A 17,592-nucleotide genomic window follows, 5' to 3' on the forward strand; every position below is an offset into this window, starting at 1 on the left:
CCCCTTTTCATCCCAAACTGTAAGTGCAGAGTTTCCTCCACTTTGAACAGATCTTTTTATGTTGGCCTACCTTTCAGGTTGGGTAGAATCATGTTTCTTCAATATATAAAGTGAATCTGGCAGCCTGGTGTTATACTTCAGCCTCCCGAAGAGACACACAAGCATAAAGCAAAAAGATTCACTGCTGCTAAAATGCTCCACTTATTAAAAAAAAAAAAAAATCCTCTGTGAACATCCTGTTTCAACTCTGCAGTAAAACTCACCGGTCAGTAAACGGTGGATCTCTTGTTCCCATGGAGAAAGACAGTCACAGAATTAAGAGTTTGCTGTGGGAAAGGGGGAAAAAAAAATTAAAAAGATCCACTTTTGGTCTTGCAAACAAAGGTTGCCTTGGATTGCGGTCACATGTTGCAGTTCAGCTGATCTCGCTCATGCCAAGAGGGGAAAGATTTCTAGTACTTGCCTGAACCCCACTGAACTGGTTTAGGGAATTAATTAGAAGAAAATTATTCACCTTTTTTTATTTTTTTTTTCCTGGCTAGTTTTCTCTTAGATCCGATTGCCCTACTCATCGGGTCAAGGGAGCCAGGGGAGCTGGAACAGGACCACCTTCTTGATGCTGGATGGCCATTCTGTGAATTTAACAGTGATTTAAAATCGCACCATTGACAAATGTCTTTTGGCTTTCCCCTGCTGAGGATGAAGGAGTTTCTCAGGTACCCAAGTCTGGGATGCTCCTGAGCTTTGTAAATCATACCCCGTGGCTGAGTTGCATCCAGAATATCAGGGCAGAAGTACCCGAAAGAACATTTGGGGGTTAATTGCAACCCTCAGGCACATCAAATGAACTGATAAACTAGTGTTGGCAGAAACCTCACCATGCCTGTGTCTGTATTCAGTAGATACTGTTGGCCAGGTCAGGCTCCTTCCCTTGGGTTCACCTCTCCGTCCGCAACTGCTTTGGCTTCACAGTAGGTAGATATGTGCGTTACATGCATTATACGTGGCTTTTTGGGGCAAAGCCAGCGTAGCAGGTTTAGCTCTCCTCCTGTCTCAGCAGAGCCAGGTTTTGAAATGCTTCCCAGGATTTTGTCACCTTGTCCGTGTGTGCGCTGGGTACTCGTAAGACCTCCAGATCTGTTCACTTGGAATGCACTGGTGGTTAGTTTCCCTTTTTTTTTGTTGGGTTTTTTTTTGTTTTTTTTTTTGTTTTTTTTAACTCAACATTATGGATTAGGGCTGCTGAATGAAAAACAAGGAGTGAAAAAAAAAATATATTTTTTAATTTTACAGTGAAAAAGCATATCTCTGTTTCTTGGGTGAGGCAGAATGAAATGCTTGCCGCTTCCTAAGTTCCCTTTGCTCACCTGTGCATCGCACGCTTTGTTTGCAGTGCTGGAGACGAAAAGCTTTGGTGCGTGTTCCCTTCAGGGCAATGTGGATTTCTCCTCAAAAACCTCAGTTCTAGTGACTGGTTTTATAAATGCTTAAAAAATGAGGCTTGTACCTTATCTCTTGGGAGATCGTTGATGGATCCATTTCTCAGAAAGATATTTTATTCAGTCCTTTAATGCTATGCCACTCCCTTCGTTCAGATGCCTGGAGTCTTTTATCACGTCTCCTCTTACTCATTGCTTAGCCAAGTTAGGCATATTTAGTTCTTTTAATCTTTCCTTGTAACTCAACTGTCTTTAATCATCCTTCTTGATGTCAGAGCGTTTGATGCCCACTTTTACAGAAAACAAGCCTTTTTTTTTTTTTGGTTTTTTTTTTAGTGTGTGTGCATGTGAATTACTTGGGAACAGTCCCTGGAGAGCAGCCGTAGCTCCACGGCCGGTTGCCCAGGCTCATGCCTGGATTCCTCAAAAGCTGCCTCGAACGTCTCGGCGTGGGCGCCGGGGAAGATTTCTGGCTCACCTTGTGCGCCGTTGGATTTGGCACCCTCTGGGATTAATTACCGTGTTTATTTGTTGGCTGTGGGCAGCAGCTCCCCCCACCCAAGCCATTTCGCGGGTTGGGTTTCCAGGGGCAGGTTTCTTTGGGCCTCTGCAGAGGGGTGCAGGTGCTGGCAGTGTTTATGGAAAACGGGCACTGAAAAGTCACCGTAACCTGTGTTTCCTTCCTGCAGACACCAGCAAAAAGAGCGAGAGGGAGGTTTAATTTGCTTATACGGTCTCAAAACCAGAGCCTGGTGATCAGATGTTTTTAGGTACCCATGCTGCAGGGCAGGTCAAGGTTTCCAGGTGCTGCAAGGGATGGTGAGCCCTTCTTCCTGCAGGTATTGGTGCTGTCTTTCCTGAGTAGTTCATCTGTTTTGCACCCAAAAGTAGTCATTTGTGGCTTCTTAAATCGGTTTGAATGTAAGGATTGCTGCTGGCCTGTTACCAGGCTGAGCACTGCATCCTTTCAGGGCAGGGTCTTCAGACTTCGCTATCTGAAGGTGAGCGCCTCCTCTCTTGCATGGAGATGTCCCAAATCCACCCCCACATACCTCCTGGAAACCTATTATTTCAGTGGGAACTGTCTCAGAAAGCCTGACTCCGTCTTTTTCTTAAAAGAGCCAAGCTCAGATGCTGACTCAAAGGGGTTAAGGCACTGGATCTCCAGGTTTGCTGGGTCTGGGCCATGGCTGTGCAGCTTGGAGTGACATCCCTGACATGGGCTTTGGATTACAGAGGCTTGGCAGGGAGTTGAGGGAGGCCAAAAGCTTGGCCTGTCCCTCCCCCGCCTCCCCTTCTGCCGGAATGCTTCTCATACTCTCCCAAATTTAGCAGTGCAAATGTGGCTGGGTTAAGTAGTCTGAGTGATGAGGCTATTGTGATGGGGATAAAGGTCCCATCCCCTCCTCTGCCTCAGGCGCTCGCTGCCAGAGCTGCTGTGTGATCTAGGGCTGTGTGATCTAGGGCTGTGTGATATATGACAGCCCCAACAAGGGGTCCCGTGGCCTCAGAAGAAAGAGAGGATGGGGATGTAGATGGTGGGAGAAATACAGACATCCTGGTCCACCACCCAGCATGGCGCTGGGGACCTAAGCCATGACCTGGTGTCCATCTGGCTGTTCCTGCGGCCCTCGGGCTGTACTGTGGGGTGTCAGCGAGGCCTGGAGGTCACCATGGGGAAAAGCCCACATCTTCTCCGTGATGAGATGCTCTGGGTCATGGAGCAGGGGCCCGCCGACTCCAACTCTCTTCCTCGCAGCTCTTGGCCAGCCCTGGGTGAGCACCACAAGAAGGACATTCCTCCACCATCCCAGGCTCCGTGGCACTCCTGGCTGTGTTTCCTTCTGTTACTCTTGAGGAGCGTTTGAGGGATTGCTTTAGAGCTGACAGTGAACATCACAGGAGGACCTCATCGTGCTCGCTTTGGTGCCCTGTTGCTGGGTCATCGTGGGTGTTCATCATGGGACAGGCTGTAGGGCTCCATCCCCGGTGCGGGTCCGTTCGCTGCCACAGAGGAATGTGCTGCCACCTCGGCCACTCGCGGGGGGCTCCCGTCCCTCATCAATTCATATCCTGTCCCCTCCCCCTGTCTATTTAAATAGGTAGTGTATGTATGAAATAGATATATAAAATACTTAAATAGGTATGTAAACTGTAATTTATCTATAATTGCTTTCCAGTGCAGCCTTATTTTGAAGAACTGAGGAAATGAAGCGTTTTGTTTGGCAGGAGGGGACAAGGTTGGGCTTGCTGACATTTCTCTTGTCGTAATGCCGTGTAGGTCTCAGTTGGCTGTGAGAAGGAGAGAGGAGGAGCGTGTGGAAGAGAGGTCAGGTCCTGGCAGGGTTTCCTGGGAGATGAGGTGAGTGGTGACGGCTTTCAGCGCTGGTAAGCCTGGAGATACAAGCCCTCCTGGGCTTCCCTGCACCCCTGGGGTAAGACCTCTTCTGTTGAACCTCCAGACTAGAGTTTTGTTGTGGGTTTTGCCTCTTCAGGGCTGATGGGAGGATTTTAGACTGCTGATGGGTTTGGGGGTCTCAGAAGGGCTGGAGACGGTCTTGAGGGCGCTGAGGGCTCTGTAAGACACAGACCTTGTGTCTGGCTGTATTTGGGCTTCACAGGAGGGGACTTTGCTCCTCTTGATTTAGAGACCTCTGCTGCCTTTACTTGCAACTGAGCCAGTCCCCAGCCTCCTTTTACAGTTGCTGGCGGGAAATGTGTATTTTTAGGAAGTGCCTCACCCTGACCTGCGTAGACACCTGCGTGGGGTGAATCATTCCCTACCTGCTTCTCCGCACTGTCAGCGCAGCTGAGACGGCTTGTTTGGATGTAGGGCCTGCAAGGCGTGCGTAATGTCTGCACCCTGCGTAGGAGGACTGGAGTTCAAGGTGCTTACTGGAGGCTGGGATGTCCAGACCCGCTGGATGAAAGCTTGGGCCTCTTCTAAGCTGCCCTTAAATTTTCTTGAAGGTTTGGACACAGCCTAGATCTATGAGCTGCTTGTCTGGGCCTGCTCTCAGCGTTTGTACACCCTGACTGGCAGCGTAAGTACGTTCCTGAAGGGCAGGGTATCGCCGAGGCGGTTTCAGTCCAACTGGGTCATCTCATGTTGGTTGTAGCCATCCCAGAGGGGACCAGCAAGATGATTCCAGCCCCAGGAGATGACTCCAGCCCCAGGAGCCGCTGCACAGAGACCCAGGGAGGCTGCTGGGGCTCCCCACCAGCCTTCTGGGAACCGTCCCTGGAGCCACTCTGGCCTCTGGCTTTTCAAGTAATGTGGCTTGTGGCTTTTTGACCGCAGGAAGGTTTGGAGCGATGCTTACCCTGTTGTCTCTCTGGGAGCCTGACACCTGTGGCGGGAGCATCAGCATCCCGGTAACTCGGCTACGGCACGGCAGCCCGCGGGTGTGGTAATGTGAAGAGCTGAGACATGCGTGTCGGGGCTCTGTTGATTGGCATCTCCCTCGAGAGCTTTTGTGCACTTCGCTGCATCTCCTGTGCAGGGGAAATTCCCTCCAGAGATCCGTCTGCCTTTGCTGGGCTGCCTCCGCCACTTCACCTTCTCACTGTAAGGTTTTTTTTTTGGGGGGTAAGGAACGCTGTCTCCTGTTTGTTTGCAGAGTGCTCAGCATGTACGGGCTGGTCCGTATTACGGTATGGATAAATATCGAGTAGAAAAGGTTATGACTTAGGTGTACAAGCTGTTGTACCTCAGCAGCTGCAACTCTGGAAGATTTTTGATATGCTTCTGTTTTTGCTGATGCTCTCAGGTGCAGCCCCTTGCCCTGTGTTAAGAAAGAGGAATTGATGTTGATGGCACATCCTCAAGATTGTCACCTTAAATCAAGGAACACATATAGTCTGGTGCAGTACATCACTCTTGTTTGGTTTTAAGTGGGTGAAGAGGATGTGTGTGCAAGTGTTTCTTATACAGAGAGTTTTTTCTGCAATTTACTTTACTGTTAGCTTTGCTGTGTTACCAGTCATTGGAGTGTTTTCAATGCAGCCCTGGAGAGAAGAAACGCTCCCTCTTACAGTGAGGAGAACACAGTCACGGTGAAATTGTGTGGTCACTGCCCTTTGCCTCAGCCCAGGCCATGTCCAAGTGGGGGACACGTACATCTGCCTTCCGTCTATCTACCTTGGGGACCAGAAGGTGTTACAGGGGCTCCTGGTGCCCTTGGGTTCGATGCTTGCCTCTGCCAGTGGTCTCTGCTCTCAGGTTGCACCCCGATTCTCCAACCAGAGAACAGGGATGAAGTGAGTTGTGGTGATGCTTACATTAAGGACAAGCAATGTAACAGGAATCCTAGAGCTGTGCCTAAGCAAGGGACGATGCTTGCTGCAGTATCAGTGGTTCCCAGCAAAAGCCTTGTATTTCCTTGGCTGCTGGCCATCTGGCTGGCTTTTCCACAGTAAAGTTCACTCCAGCTGGCTTCTTTTCTCCATCCCTCCTTCTTTGGAAGCATCTTTGTGCTGGGCTGACACCTCAGAGAGCGTTCAGGGCTCAGAGATGCGGAGCTGCCGAGCTTATGACCTGATGCAAGGCTCTCTGCTTTCCTTGGCTTTGGTTTGCTGGGATGCTTTGAGATTCTGGGATGCATCAAACAGGAGAATGCAGCCATCTCTATCTTGACCAAGATAAAATGAGCACCCTGCCTGAAGTGAGGAGAGTTTTGCAAATCTCAGTGTGAACTGGGGGAGGGTGGAGAAGGAGGTTTTTTAATCTGCTTCCCGGCAGCTAAGGGCAGGTGTTTGGTCGACTGGGAGTTGCCCTAGAGGCAGAGAATAGGGATGCAAATGACCTGTGGAACATAAAAGTAACCATCTGAATGCCCCTTTCTGCCGCTGAGTTTACCTCCACCCTGAGTGATTTGCATAAGGCAAGTTGATCCACTCTGAGGAAAGGCAGTTGGGTCAGACAAGATGACTGTCAAGCCTGAGGATCTTGCAGAGAGGCAAAAGCCCAGAGGCCAGGCCAGGGGATGCAAAACAGGAGAGGGTGGGCTGGGGGATGCTGCCCCGGCAGGGATCTGGGTACCCAGGAGGAGCGAGGTGCTCAGGAGCGGGTGGTGTTTTTGTCAGCAGTTGATTACTAACAGCAACTGGTTGATGCTTGTGAGGTCCCTGTGGTGAAGCTTCCCCCAGGTTTTGCTAACTCAGCGCTGATCCCCGCTGTAGGACTGTGCGTAGCAGCTTAAAACCTTCTTTGACAAACGCAATCTGAGGAGCGTTGGGTGATCAGAGCTTGCTGAGCTGCTGCCCGTTAGACTGTTACAAGTACATTGGACTGGTTAGTTGAGACCTACCTGGAAGGGCTTTTAGGCAGTGCTTTGCCTCACCTTTGATGAAGTAGCAGTACATGAATCCAATCAGTTGCTGCAGCTCAAGGGGCAGCTGGTTAAATGATGACATCCCTCAGCTCAAAACCGCTGTGGATTTAGGACCTTTCTTGGCCAGTGTGGTGATGCTGAGTGTGATGGGGAGCAGCTGCCTTGATTCTGCTGCGGTCAAATTTTACACCCAGCTGGGGCTTTTAATGGAGTGAATATTTTTGCTGTGATTTGGACCTGCACATGTGTCCCATCGGGCACCGTCAGGTGAGCCGTGGCCACAGATGGCTCGTCCTCCCTGTCTCTCACCTGTGCTCTCCTGCGATGCAACATGTCCCACTTCAGTTCACTCATACTTTCACTAATTTTCCCGGTGTTAATGAGCACTTTCCCAGCACTCCTCAAAGCCAAGACGCTGACTCTTTCACTGTGAGGTGTTAAATGCTGATTTCTTTTGTGGGCTGCTCCTCCTCCTTTCTGGTTTCACTGGTGCGTGCAGGATGTGATGATAAAAATCTGGTTGAGCTGTCTCCTATTTCAGGCGTTTTTACTTCTTTAAAGTAGCCGGGTGGGGTGATGAGTGTGTGCATAGCTGCCTGGATGGGGAGGTGGGGAGGCAGCAGCAGGCTGGGCAGCCCCAAGCTCTCTGCAGGTTCCATCCTTGCTCCTGTGGGCACCCAGATGTTTGATCAAAGGTTTCCAGGCGTTACATCCTCTCAGAGCCGTTGTTGTAATCCGGAAGAAAAACAGATAATGGCTTTGCTCAGGCTGGTCTTCCCTCAGCTCATTGCATTTTCCTCTTCCAAGATTTGACTGCTCCTCATCATCTGGGCTAGCGGGCGATGTGCCATGTTGGGTGGTTACATGTGTCCATGCCTGAGAGAGTGTGGCACCGGGACAGACTTGTATGACCTCCTTTGTGAATCACACTGCGTGCATGGCTGTGCGGGTCTCTTGTGTTTGTGGTGGGTGTTCAATAGCAAACTGCATATATTTAGTTGAACCAGGTGTTTTCTGGCTTTTTTTTTTTAGGTTTTGCATCACTGAGTTCTTCAGTTCTGCTGCTTCCTATTGAAGTTAACGGTGTCTATGGATGGTTAAATCACATGCATATAAAAAACTGCTCTCAGAGGTGGTTTGTATCGTCTGGATGTTTTTCTTGAGTGTCTTCTCAACCGCCCAGTGCCTTTGCTTTCGTCACCATACACAGAGCTGCCCTGACCTTGATGTCTCCCCAGGATGTGCACTGTTTCTTGGGAAGCCTGAGGATGTAACAAGGGGAGTTGAGGGATATCATCCAGATGTGGTCCACGGTGGGGACCTGGGGGGAGTGAAGCTGTGGGGGAGGCAGGGAAGACCAAGGGGAGTAGCCAGGCCATCAGCATCTCCTACAACACAGCAGGACCCAAGGGAGAGCCCCCAGCACGCTGGCCGGGAGGGACCACAGGAGGTGTCTAGAACCACAAGCACCGGAGGAGGGCAGCCAGCACTTTCAGGGATGGAGATGTCCCCACCTTTCCAGGTGATCCCTTTCAACACTGTATGATCTTGCTGGTAGGAAAACTTTCCCTGGGGTCCTACACGATCCTCCCAGGCCACAACTTGTCGATGTTGTCCTTCTTTGCATAGTCTGCTGTCTTAGCTGTGATGGGGTGGATGTTGAAAGGCTTGGGAGGAGGCCAGGAGAGTCTTCTCTGGGCCAATTGTGGGCAACAAGTGATGGCACGGGTGGGCAGCAAATGCATCCACAGTGTGTCCTGCAGAGACATTGCCTTCGGGAGATGTTGTCCTTGTGGGGATATTTTTCCTTAATAAATTTGACCCCTTTATGGAAAACTGTGTTCATTTTCTGAAATATGAAGTTGTGTATTGAAAACCAATATGGAGTAGAGAGGGCCAGGAAGGGTTAATCACTAAACCCGGGGTGTAATCTTCTAACCTAGGAGTGCTCTGAGGGTAATGTTTCTTAACGATAACCCTGAGCCATAACTGCCTGCTCCGTTGCAACCTGCAGCCAGATCACTCGTGGCTTGGAGAAGGTGGCTTGCTGGCTAGAGCCAGGGGCTTGAGGGGACCGCACTGGTGGGATAGTGGATGCGTGGTGCCAGTGCATCTTCATGAAAGGGTAGATTAAGAATCAGATGGCGAAACACATGAACCAAACTGCCAAACGGCTGCATGGGTTGGACTTGGATTTTTTTTTTTTTTGTTGTTTATTCAAATGTATTTGCCTGAATTTGTCAGCTGGATTCCCAAAACAAAAGAAACTGAGAGGTCTTCAACAGCAATAGACGGGGGAAAGGGTCACCTTTGAGAGAGGGGGTTTATTGCTCCTAGCAGGCATGCTGGGAGCTGCTGCCTTGAAGTGAGATGGGTGTTGGTTTTCCATCTTGTCGTTCCTTGTGGTCACGACAGGGAGAGCTGATGTTCCTGCAAACTGGCTGTGCACAGTGGCGTGCTAGGAATACCTCCTTACTGGGTTGCATCCTTACGTGGGAAGGCATCAGATACACACTGTGATGGGGCTTAACTCATTAGGCCTTACTGTATAGATAATGCTTTACAAATTATCTTTTCCTGGGAGAATTTCCTATCTGGGCATAGTCCCAAAGAGCATAAAGTGGATTATTCTGGCTATTTTATATTACTACCCTTTGATACTTTGGATAAACGACAGAAGCTGCAACCCTTTCCCCATGCTCTCGCCCGTGGGGATGCTGCTGGTGCAGGCAGGGCTGCCGGACAGTTGAGCAGAACCGGGTGGGAACAGGGCAGAATGGGAATTCCTCACATCCCACCGGTGGGAAGTTGCGTACCAGATTATCCGGGAAGAGATGTCTTGGCAATAGGGAAAAATGGATTGTCTTGCTGAATTGAATTTTCATGTTTCTGTAACAGTTGTGCTAAAAACAACAACAAAAAAATCTTGATGCTTCTTGGGATTCTTTTTTGTGTGTTTTCTGAGAGCACAGATGAAGGCTTTTAAGGCAGTTTCATTTTCCAAAAGGAGGAAAAGCCCAAGCTTGAGCATGGAGCAGTGTGGTCCTGGTGCTGCCACGTACTTCCCGTGTGACCTCAGACAGGTCACACAGCCTGACCAAAACTGTCCAAAAGTGTGACTTGGAAGCCAAAATGCTGACCCTCTTGGAGAGGTTGTTCTGGCATGACTGTGCCAGTTGGAGCTGGTATTTGGTGGACTTCACTGCTTCTGAATGGCTGTGGGTAGGAGTCAGGTGAGGTTAAGTGTGAAGTCTAAAAATCCTATTTTCCAACGTAAGCTCCTCTCACATTCAGTGGGAGGAGGAGGAAAAAGTGATGCTTTGGAGCAGCCTGTTCCTCCCTGGACCATGGAAAGTTTCCAGACAGCTGGCTTAGATTAGATGCCCAACTTATTGACAGCTGAGGTTAGGGAGAGAGCAGTCCCACCTTTGAATTTCTCGACGTCTCTCTTACTTGTATGTAAAATGAGTTTAATATTAAGCCCTTGTTGCCCTGAAACAGAGGATAAATATAAAATTTGGGGCTGCTACCTGGCTACAGCAGTGGATGGGTGACTGCATTTGGGACAACAGGCTGCTCTGGGCCATGGGCAGCATCTTTGAAACTGCCAGCATGCCAGGGGTTAATGAACACGCTTGGGTTTCTTCTGATGAACCCCTGTGTTAGTGCTTTGAAAGTGATTTTACTGCTGCACGCCACCACAAACCTTTTTATTTAAGGTGTTCCTTTCATGAAGCTTCAAATAGCACTCACGTCGGACTGAAATCGAAATCTGCAGGAGCAATGAGGACAATTTCGCTTGAGGTTTCTGTTGTGGTCGCTTGCAGGAGAAAAAAAAGAGGGTAGGATAACCAAGGTCAGCACCTCACTTCAGGCTGCTGCTAGAGCTCCTCCAGTGGGGAGAGAGATTGAGTTACCCCGTGCCTGTAATTCATCCCTCGTGCCCACCACCAAATAACCCAGCAAAATGCCGCCAAAAAGGATGGGAAAGTTCGGAAAACTTTTTGCTGGGAGCTGAGCTGGCCAAAAGATGCTCGGAGCTACGTTGGTGTCTCAGGCACAGACTTCTCTTCAGAAAGTGCTGGGGAGGGATTTTGCCCAAGGTTTTGCAATAAAAGTCTTGATGTCCATTAAGCGTGGAGCGGAGCATGCCTCTTCTGATGCACCATGGTTACCTCGTCTTGGTGCTAGGTCTTAATTTTTGGGTGCAGTGATTCTGATTATGTTTCGCCCTTATTGTTACTCTGTATAAGTATTGCCTTTATTTAAATTTGATTAATTATTGTTTAATATTATAGCAGGCTTCATCACAGATTAGTACTACCTTGTATTTATTAATCTTATCTTTCTAGAGGAGTCGTTAAACGCTTCCCAGCCCTGGGATGCTCGTGTGTCCCCTCGAATGCCCTTGGGCACATTATCCAATTGTGATAAAAACTCTCCGGGCCATTTTCATTCATTTTCAGTCTCATTTTGCACTGTAACTTGATTGTTATGAAGTCATTGAGCTAACTACAGTATTACTCTATTCTAATTTATAAGCGTTCGACGTTTTTGAAATTTTTGCCTTATCTGGGTTAAGTCTCAAGGATGGCATTCCCTGCCAACATTGCTTTTTGTCTAGTTAATGCTGGACTAGCCTTCAAGGAATGGATTTTGAAAAGTTATTTCTGAGGTGCTGCTGATTTTTGCCATGTCAGGGCTGTGTGATTTTAAGAAAATTGCGTTTCAGCAGCAGATTGGCTTAGACAGCACACTGGTGCGCTCTGTGATGCCAAGGAGATAATTTACTGCAGCACCCTAATGCATGCAAACCTTGTTTTTCCTGGGATATCTCCCATGGACCTCCTGGTTGATTTTTCTCACGTGGGATCTGGCTTGATCGTTGTCTGTTGTGGTATGTAGGGCTCCAAGCCAAGAATAGCCACTATTTTTGAAATGTGATCATTACTGTTCAAAATAGGCTTTTTTCCATGATCTTATAAGATTTTGCCGCTTCTCTAATGAGCTAATTTTATCCCTGCTTTGGCATCCGTAGTCGTCGGTGTTATTTTGGTGTGTACTGTACGTATGTGTTATATATAGCTCTGTGCGTCTCCGTGTTACTGTACGTGATTTATATACAGCCTGTCTTGCCTGCGCTGTCACGAGGAAATCATTCTCACTTTTGTGGTGGGATCTCGGGTCAGATGTGTCGGGTCCAACCAGTCCACTGCCAGACTTCTCTGTGACCCATCCCAGTTTGCTCCCCTTTATCCCCACATAAGACCACTGCTCTGCCTGGGCAAGAGAAGACACGAACCATCCAGCACCACTTCAGTTGCCTCTGGGTGAGGGGTGTGTGGGCTTTGTAGCAGCTGGGTGGAAGCCCCCAAATCTCCAAGTTACCGATGCTCATTGGCTGCGTGTGTGCAAACGGACATGGGTCCACGAATGTGGTAAAAGCATGTATGGGGAAAATGGCTTTAAAAATGGGGGTAAAACTGCCCTGAAAGAGAAGGGGAAATGTGCTGGACTGTGACTAGGGTGTCACAGGCATGGATGAAGGCTGGAGACAGCAGCTGAGATGGAGGTGGAGTGCGTGGTGGTGGGTGGAGGAGAAGATTAGTGGGAGGAACTTTGCCCTGGATGGCAGACTTGAAAGGAAAATTCTGATTTGGATATGGAGATCATTAACTGGGGCAAGCTGGTCCCCTCATTGTTTCTTACACACTTTTCTTTGCTACCTTGCTTACATTACTTTCCCTAGTGTGCTTGCTAGAGTCACGTGCATGGGCTTAATTACTGGGTAGAAGGACTCTGACAGTGCCAACATGTTTTTGGGGCAGAAAAAGAGCCAAAGTTAACCATGAGGTCAAGTCATAGATGAAAAGTGGAGCCTCATGATATTCTCCAACCTGAAGGAACCTGTGGAGTAAAATGGCCACTTAATGCACCCTTCTTTTGGTCCTGTTTGGAAGAAGGTGTTCTCATTGCATGGACTTTCATGGCCTTTGTTATGATGGCTTCTCTTTAAGGCCGCTGCATGGTCATGATGGTATCTACCAAGGACATGGTCATGATGGTATCTACCAAAAAGATGGAGACCTGGTCTGTTGTGACTTTGTCAGTTTTACATATTTGCCTAATGTAAATCACAGTCCAGCTGAATTTTGACAGAATTTGTGGTAGGCAGATAAAGGTTTCCAAGAAGATCTGGAGTTTCTGGACTGATGACCTGAAAACAGGTGCATAAAAATGTCTGGAGTGGAGTGGAGTGGAGAGAATGGTTTTTATCTTTGAGACCGCTGGGTTTTCCTGGTAGGAGGATACAAGGCTGAAATTATTAGAGGTAAATGCACCGTGTACCTCGACTGCCAGTTTTGAGGTCGTCAGGTGAGAGAGGTGTTACGCCAGAGCAGACTGTCAGCACCTCTTGACAAGGGTGTTGGTGGCTCTGGTGTGACAGGGCAGCCTGTAGACTGGATTTCAGCTCAACTGTACATCAGATTTCTGGGCTGAAGGAAGAGGCAGCTCTTGGTCTAAGGAGCACCACGGCTTGCTAACAGCAGGGCCATGGCTTTGGTCAGCACTGGTGGTCCTCCATCCTTTCTGCTGAAGCTGTTACCAGAGGTTGGATAAAAAATACCAGTTTTCTGCAAAAGAGATCTTACAGTGTGATAGAGGCCCCAAAGGTGTTAAAATGTTGAGCCTGAGTTTTGTCGCTAAATGTCACCTTCAATCAGCGTGAGCTCTGAAGATTGAAAGGTTTTGGCAGTGTAAAGTTACTGAAGGAAGGAAAACACTCTGCGTGATTAGCTTAATATTCGCTCAAGCTGTAGGGAGTTTAAGACGGGTCGGTGAGTGTATGGACATGAGCGAGCCTCCTGCAATCGCTGTGGGTCGCATCAGCCAAAGGGGGATTTTCCCAGGTTGGACCTTAGATTCTGCAAGTGAGACAGATTGAATGTTGTCGTAGCTGTCTCTGCAGGAAGGCTCTGGCTGGCATTGTGGCAACAACACTCAAAATTATGTATTATTCCCTTCACAGGCAAAGCCAGGACAAGAAAAATGTCTTGTGTCAACCTGGCCTTTGAAATACAAATGAGTAAGACCAGCCTCACTTGTAAATGTCATGGTGTGCTTTGTGCGCTCGCTGCGTAACGTGGTTGCTTTTCTTCCCTGGTTAATGCGTTCTCAGGCTTTTGCTTCAAGTGATGCTTCCACAAAAGGGAAGGGAGGAGAGAGTCACGGTGCTGGTGTGGGGCTGTTTTCCCTCTGGGGAGCTGCGCTGACCCTGGGTCAACTCGAAACCGTTGCCACAGGTGCTGTGCTCCTGGGAAAGCTCAGCTGATGGTGGCGGTACCTGCGGGCTCATTTTGTTGTCAAATCTGGGAGAACGCTGCGTGAAGGGGCACTGCGCAACTCTTCGGCGTGACAGCCCTGGCTTTTTTTACGTGCGCTAAGTCCCACTTTGGGCCTTTTTGTGTCCATCTGTCAGGTAGTGTGCGCTCGTGTGCTGAAACCCGTTCCTCCTGTCGCAAGGATGAGTTATCCTTTACGGGACCCACAGTGAGCAGCCATGGCTGGCCAGCCGGGCTTGCTGCAAGCCAAACCACTGCACTTACCGAATCGCCTTTGGGCTCAGCTCTTTATTGCCTTTTGCATGATGCACTTTTGGGGTTTGCACTAACTCATGCATCTTCTTTGTGGACTTCTTCCCCTCAGAACTGAATCAGAAGGCACATACAGAGCCAAGACTGGAATAGGATACATTGCTTCTGCAGAAAAGCCGGTTACAGAAACTTAATTGTGTTATTTTGGATTATACCACGATGGGCTGACTGGTTTTGGTGATGTTTCTGTTCTGTCTGTGATTAACCTGGTGGTGACAGTAAAACAAAAAATAACATTAAAAGTGAATAAAAACCTCAGAATGATACTTTGGGTGCCAGGGGATGCTCATCCTCAAAACGTAATTGTTTTATACTAATTTGATGATTAGTTCAAGCCAGCTCTACAGACTCCTGTCTGAGTAATGGACATTTCTGTGGGGTTAATCAGAAAGAACTGAAATTTCTTTTACCATGAGCAAAAATAGCTCATAGACTGAGGACAATGTGTAACAGCAATGACTGATTCTCTTGACTTAGCCAGAAATATGCAGCCAGTTAAAAAAAAAGAAAAAAGAATAATCATCTGGAAATATCTCACAGGCCTCTCAATCTGTGCTGAAAATCGCTCCGGAGCTTTACTTGCAGTTGGTAAATAAAGTTGTTGAGAGGAGTAGCAGGAGAGCAGCGGTGCAGGAGATGCTCTCTGGGTTCAGGTGGACCAGAGAAATGCTCATCCTCCTTGTCTCTCGCTCTGCCCATCTGCAGGGCTGAGCATCCCAGGCTGAACTTAACCCCATGCCTTTTTGCTTGTCTGAGAGCAGAGAAGAAGCCTGTGAGAAAAAGTAGAGTCCTGAACCGAATTTTTGGCTGATGAGTTTTGCTAGATCGGAGTTGTTTTCTGATCCTGGTAGAGCCTAGAGAGGGCTCATCCATCCCAGCTTGGATGGTGTAGGGTTGCAGTTCAAACGATGGGTAAATGAAGCGGCCCGGCTGGCGCAGAGGTCCTTGGGTGCCCCAGTGAAGGGTTTCCCAGGATATCCCATCAAGCCTGCATTATCCAACATTTGAGATCCGGGAGACGGGACTGTACTTTCCCCAAATCCATGCCCATCTGATGGCAGGCGAGGGCTGGGAGCCGGGATGAGCTTCTGCTTCTCTGCCATGCTGAAGAGGACCACCGTGCCCCGCCTGCATCCCGAACCGGGGCTGTTTCTCCAGAGGATGCATCACTAATCCAAACCGTGTGGGTTTGGCAGGATATTAGGGTAACTCTGTGGTGTGGAGGGAGCAGCCCTCACACGCATAACCTTTCTGGCTGCTTAATACACTAGCTGGTGGTGAATTTCCCCCCACCCTCTCTGTTTTCAGCTTTTTAGTTAAAAACATAAACAGCCTGGTGTTGTGTAACAGGCTGCCGGGGCAGCAACCACGATGCGCAACCACGGAGGATACACACGAGAGCCGGGGCTCCAGCCCTGCGTGCGGGTGCCTCCCTGTGCATGACCGTGATTTAAAAAAATGTGGTGGGAGCCTCCCAGACCGAAACAAGGCTTCGCCTTCTCTGGATGAGCTCAGCTTTTTTTACAACACTCCAAGCTCAGCCCTTTTTTTTTTTTTACAACACTCCACTTACACGGGTTGATGTCTTTCCAGGAGCCTGGAGTCGGGATAGAGACCCGCGGCCAGAGCGTCTGCTGGAGCTCCCTGGATGAAGCACTGAGCCTGCTGCTCCTGGGGCAGGAGCCTGCCAGGCAGTTTGCCCATACACTGCCAGTATTTAGGATGGTAAAACAGAGGTTTATAAAAAGGTTTAGTGATGGCAAGGCTGTGCCGTTTTGCTCGGTCACATTCATAAAATAAACAGAGTTGTTATTTGAAGGAAGATGCTGTTCCCTGTATCCAGTTGCAAACAGCCGGTGTGATGGGTGAAGGTTTCCTGTCCCTCTCTGTTGATAACTTAGAGTCTTTCTACTTCATGTTTCTGTAACATTTTGTTCACTTAAAAACTTCCAGGGCGTGCTGTTAACTTTATGGAGTTGAGATGCTTTTTCCTCTGCTGTGTTGAGCGGTGCGTGCTGGTTGGATCACTGCTGTCATCTCAGGTTTCCCCGTGTCGTCCCACAGGCTGCTTTTGATTTCAGATGTCTGTTAAAAAAAGGAAGACTTCCACAAAAACGCCTGTTGCTCCTCCACCACTTTCAAGAAAGACTCCTGTTGAGCATCTGTCCTGTCTTACCTTGGCAATTAAAAGCTAATTAAAGGAGCAGGAATCCCAATTTCAGCTATTTTTGTTGCACATGGGTCACTTTGCATGGACACTGCTTTTGCACTTGTGTGCCCAGCATACTGGTTGGTGATGGTTGCAGGCACTTAAGAATCATAGCATCATAGAATGGTTTGGGTTGGAAGGGACCTTTAAAGATCATCTAGTCCAACCGCCCTACAAGGAGCAGGGACATCTTTAACTTGATCAGGTTGCTCAGAGCCCCGTCCAGCCTGGCCTTGAATGTTTCCAGCGACGGGGCATCCAGCACCTCTCTGGGCAGCCTGTTCCAGTGTTCCACCACCCTCAGTGTAAAAAAAAATTCCTAATATCTAATCTGAATCTACGTTCCTCTATTTTACGTGTGCACTTTCGGGCGTGCACACGAGTCCATGGCATCACTGCCCATTGCAGGCGCTGCAGCGGCGAGCATCAGAGCGACAGCCGCTTGGGCGGTCAGCAGCAGTGGCTGGGGGTTTGGGGATGCTCTGCAGGGGAAACATGTGCTTCATCTGGCTGAGCCCCCTCCTTTGGAAACAGGGAATAGGTCCAGATTTACCAGTCGTGCTGGTGCTACCATGCCGAGTTCCCTTGGAGACACCCCAAGGGACAGCAATAGCAACAGATCCCCCCTCTCAACCAGCAATGCGCCCTCTCAGCCCAACTCTTCTTCTCTGAGTGTGCTGCCCACCCAGCATGGAGATGGCCAGCAGAATCCTTCGAAGCCAAGCATCACCTCATCTGAGTGGAACCTCTTTTGGACATGAATTTGCACGTGAAGGTTGGTTGAGGTTAGGTCCGAAGCTTTTCCAAGTTGTCGTGTTTGGGAAGCATTCCTGCTTTGTGGAAGCTGCAGGGAGTCACACCTTGAAGGCTGCTGCTGTAGGCAAGGTCAACAGGTATTGAGTGGGTGGCATGTGGGGGCTGCCAGTGCTGCCGGCGGAGGCTCCCGGTCCGAGGTG

The 17,592-nt window shown here is 49.0% G+C and overlaps 1 protein-coding gene across 8 annotated transcripts in view; it reads left to right on the forward strand.

Moving 5' to 3' along the window:
- Positions 1-16,576, forward strand: part of LOC147601859 (uncharacterized) — a 74,644-nt gene extending 58,068 nt beyond the window's left edge. For 3 of the 8 annotated variants that reach the window (XR_015257896.1, XR_015257900.1, XR_015257898.1), the window contains one exon: positions 7,805-8,608. Coding sequence is in view for 2 of the 8 variants with exons in the window: in XM_086742619.1 (XP_086598745.1) it covers positions 3,721-3,801; positions 4,741-4,786 (127 nt within the window). In the remaining 6 variants the exon portion in view is untranslated. Of the gene's footprint in view, positions 1-3,720; positions 3,802-4,740; positions 4,827-7,804; positions 8,609-16,020 lie in introns of those variants that run through there. The other 5 variants (XM_086742619.1, XM_086742618.1, XR_015257899.1 and 2 more) reach the window with 3 other exon arrangements.
- Positions 16,577-17,592: the final 1,016 nt, after the last annotated feature.

Source organism: Chlamydotis macqueenii, chromosome 2 (assembly GCF_036417535.1).
Source record: "Chlamydotis macqueenii isolate bChlMac1 chromosome 2, bChlMac1.mat, whole genome shotgun sequence".
Classification (NCBI taxonomy): Eukaryota; Metazoa; Chordata; class Aves; order Otidiformes; family Otididae; genus Chlamydotis; species Chlamydotis macqueenii.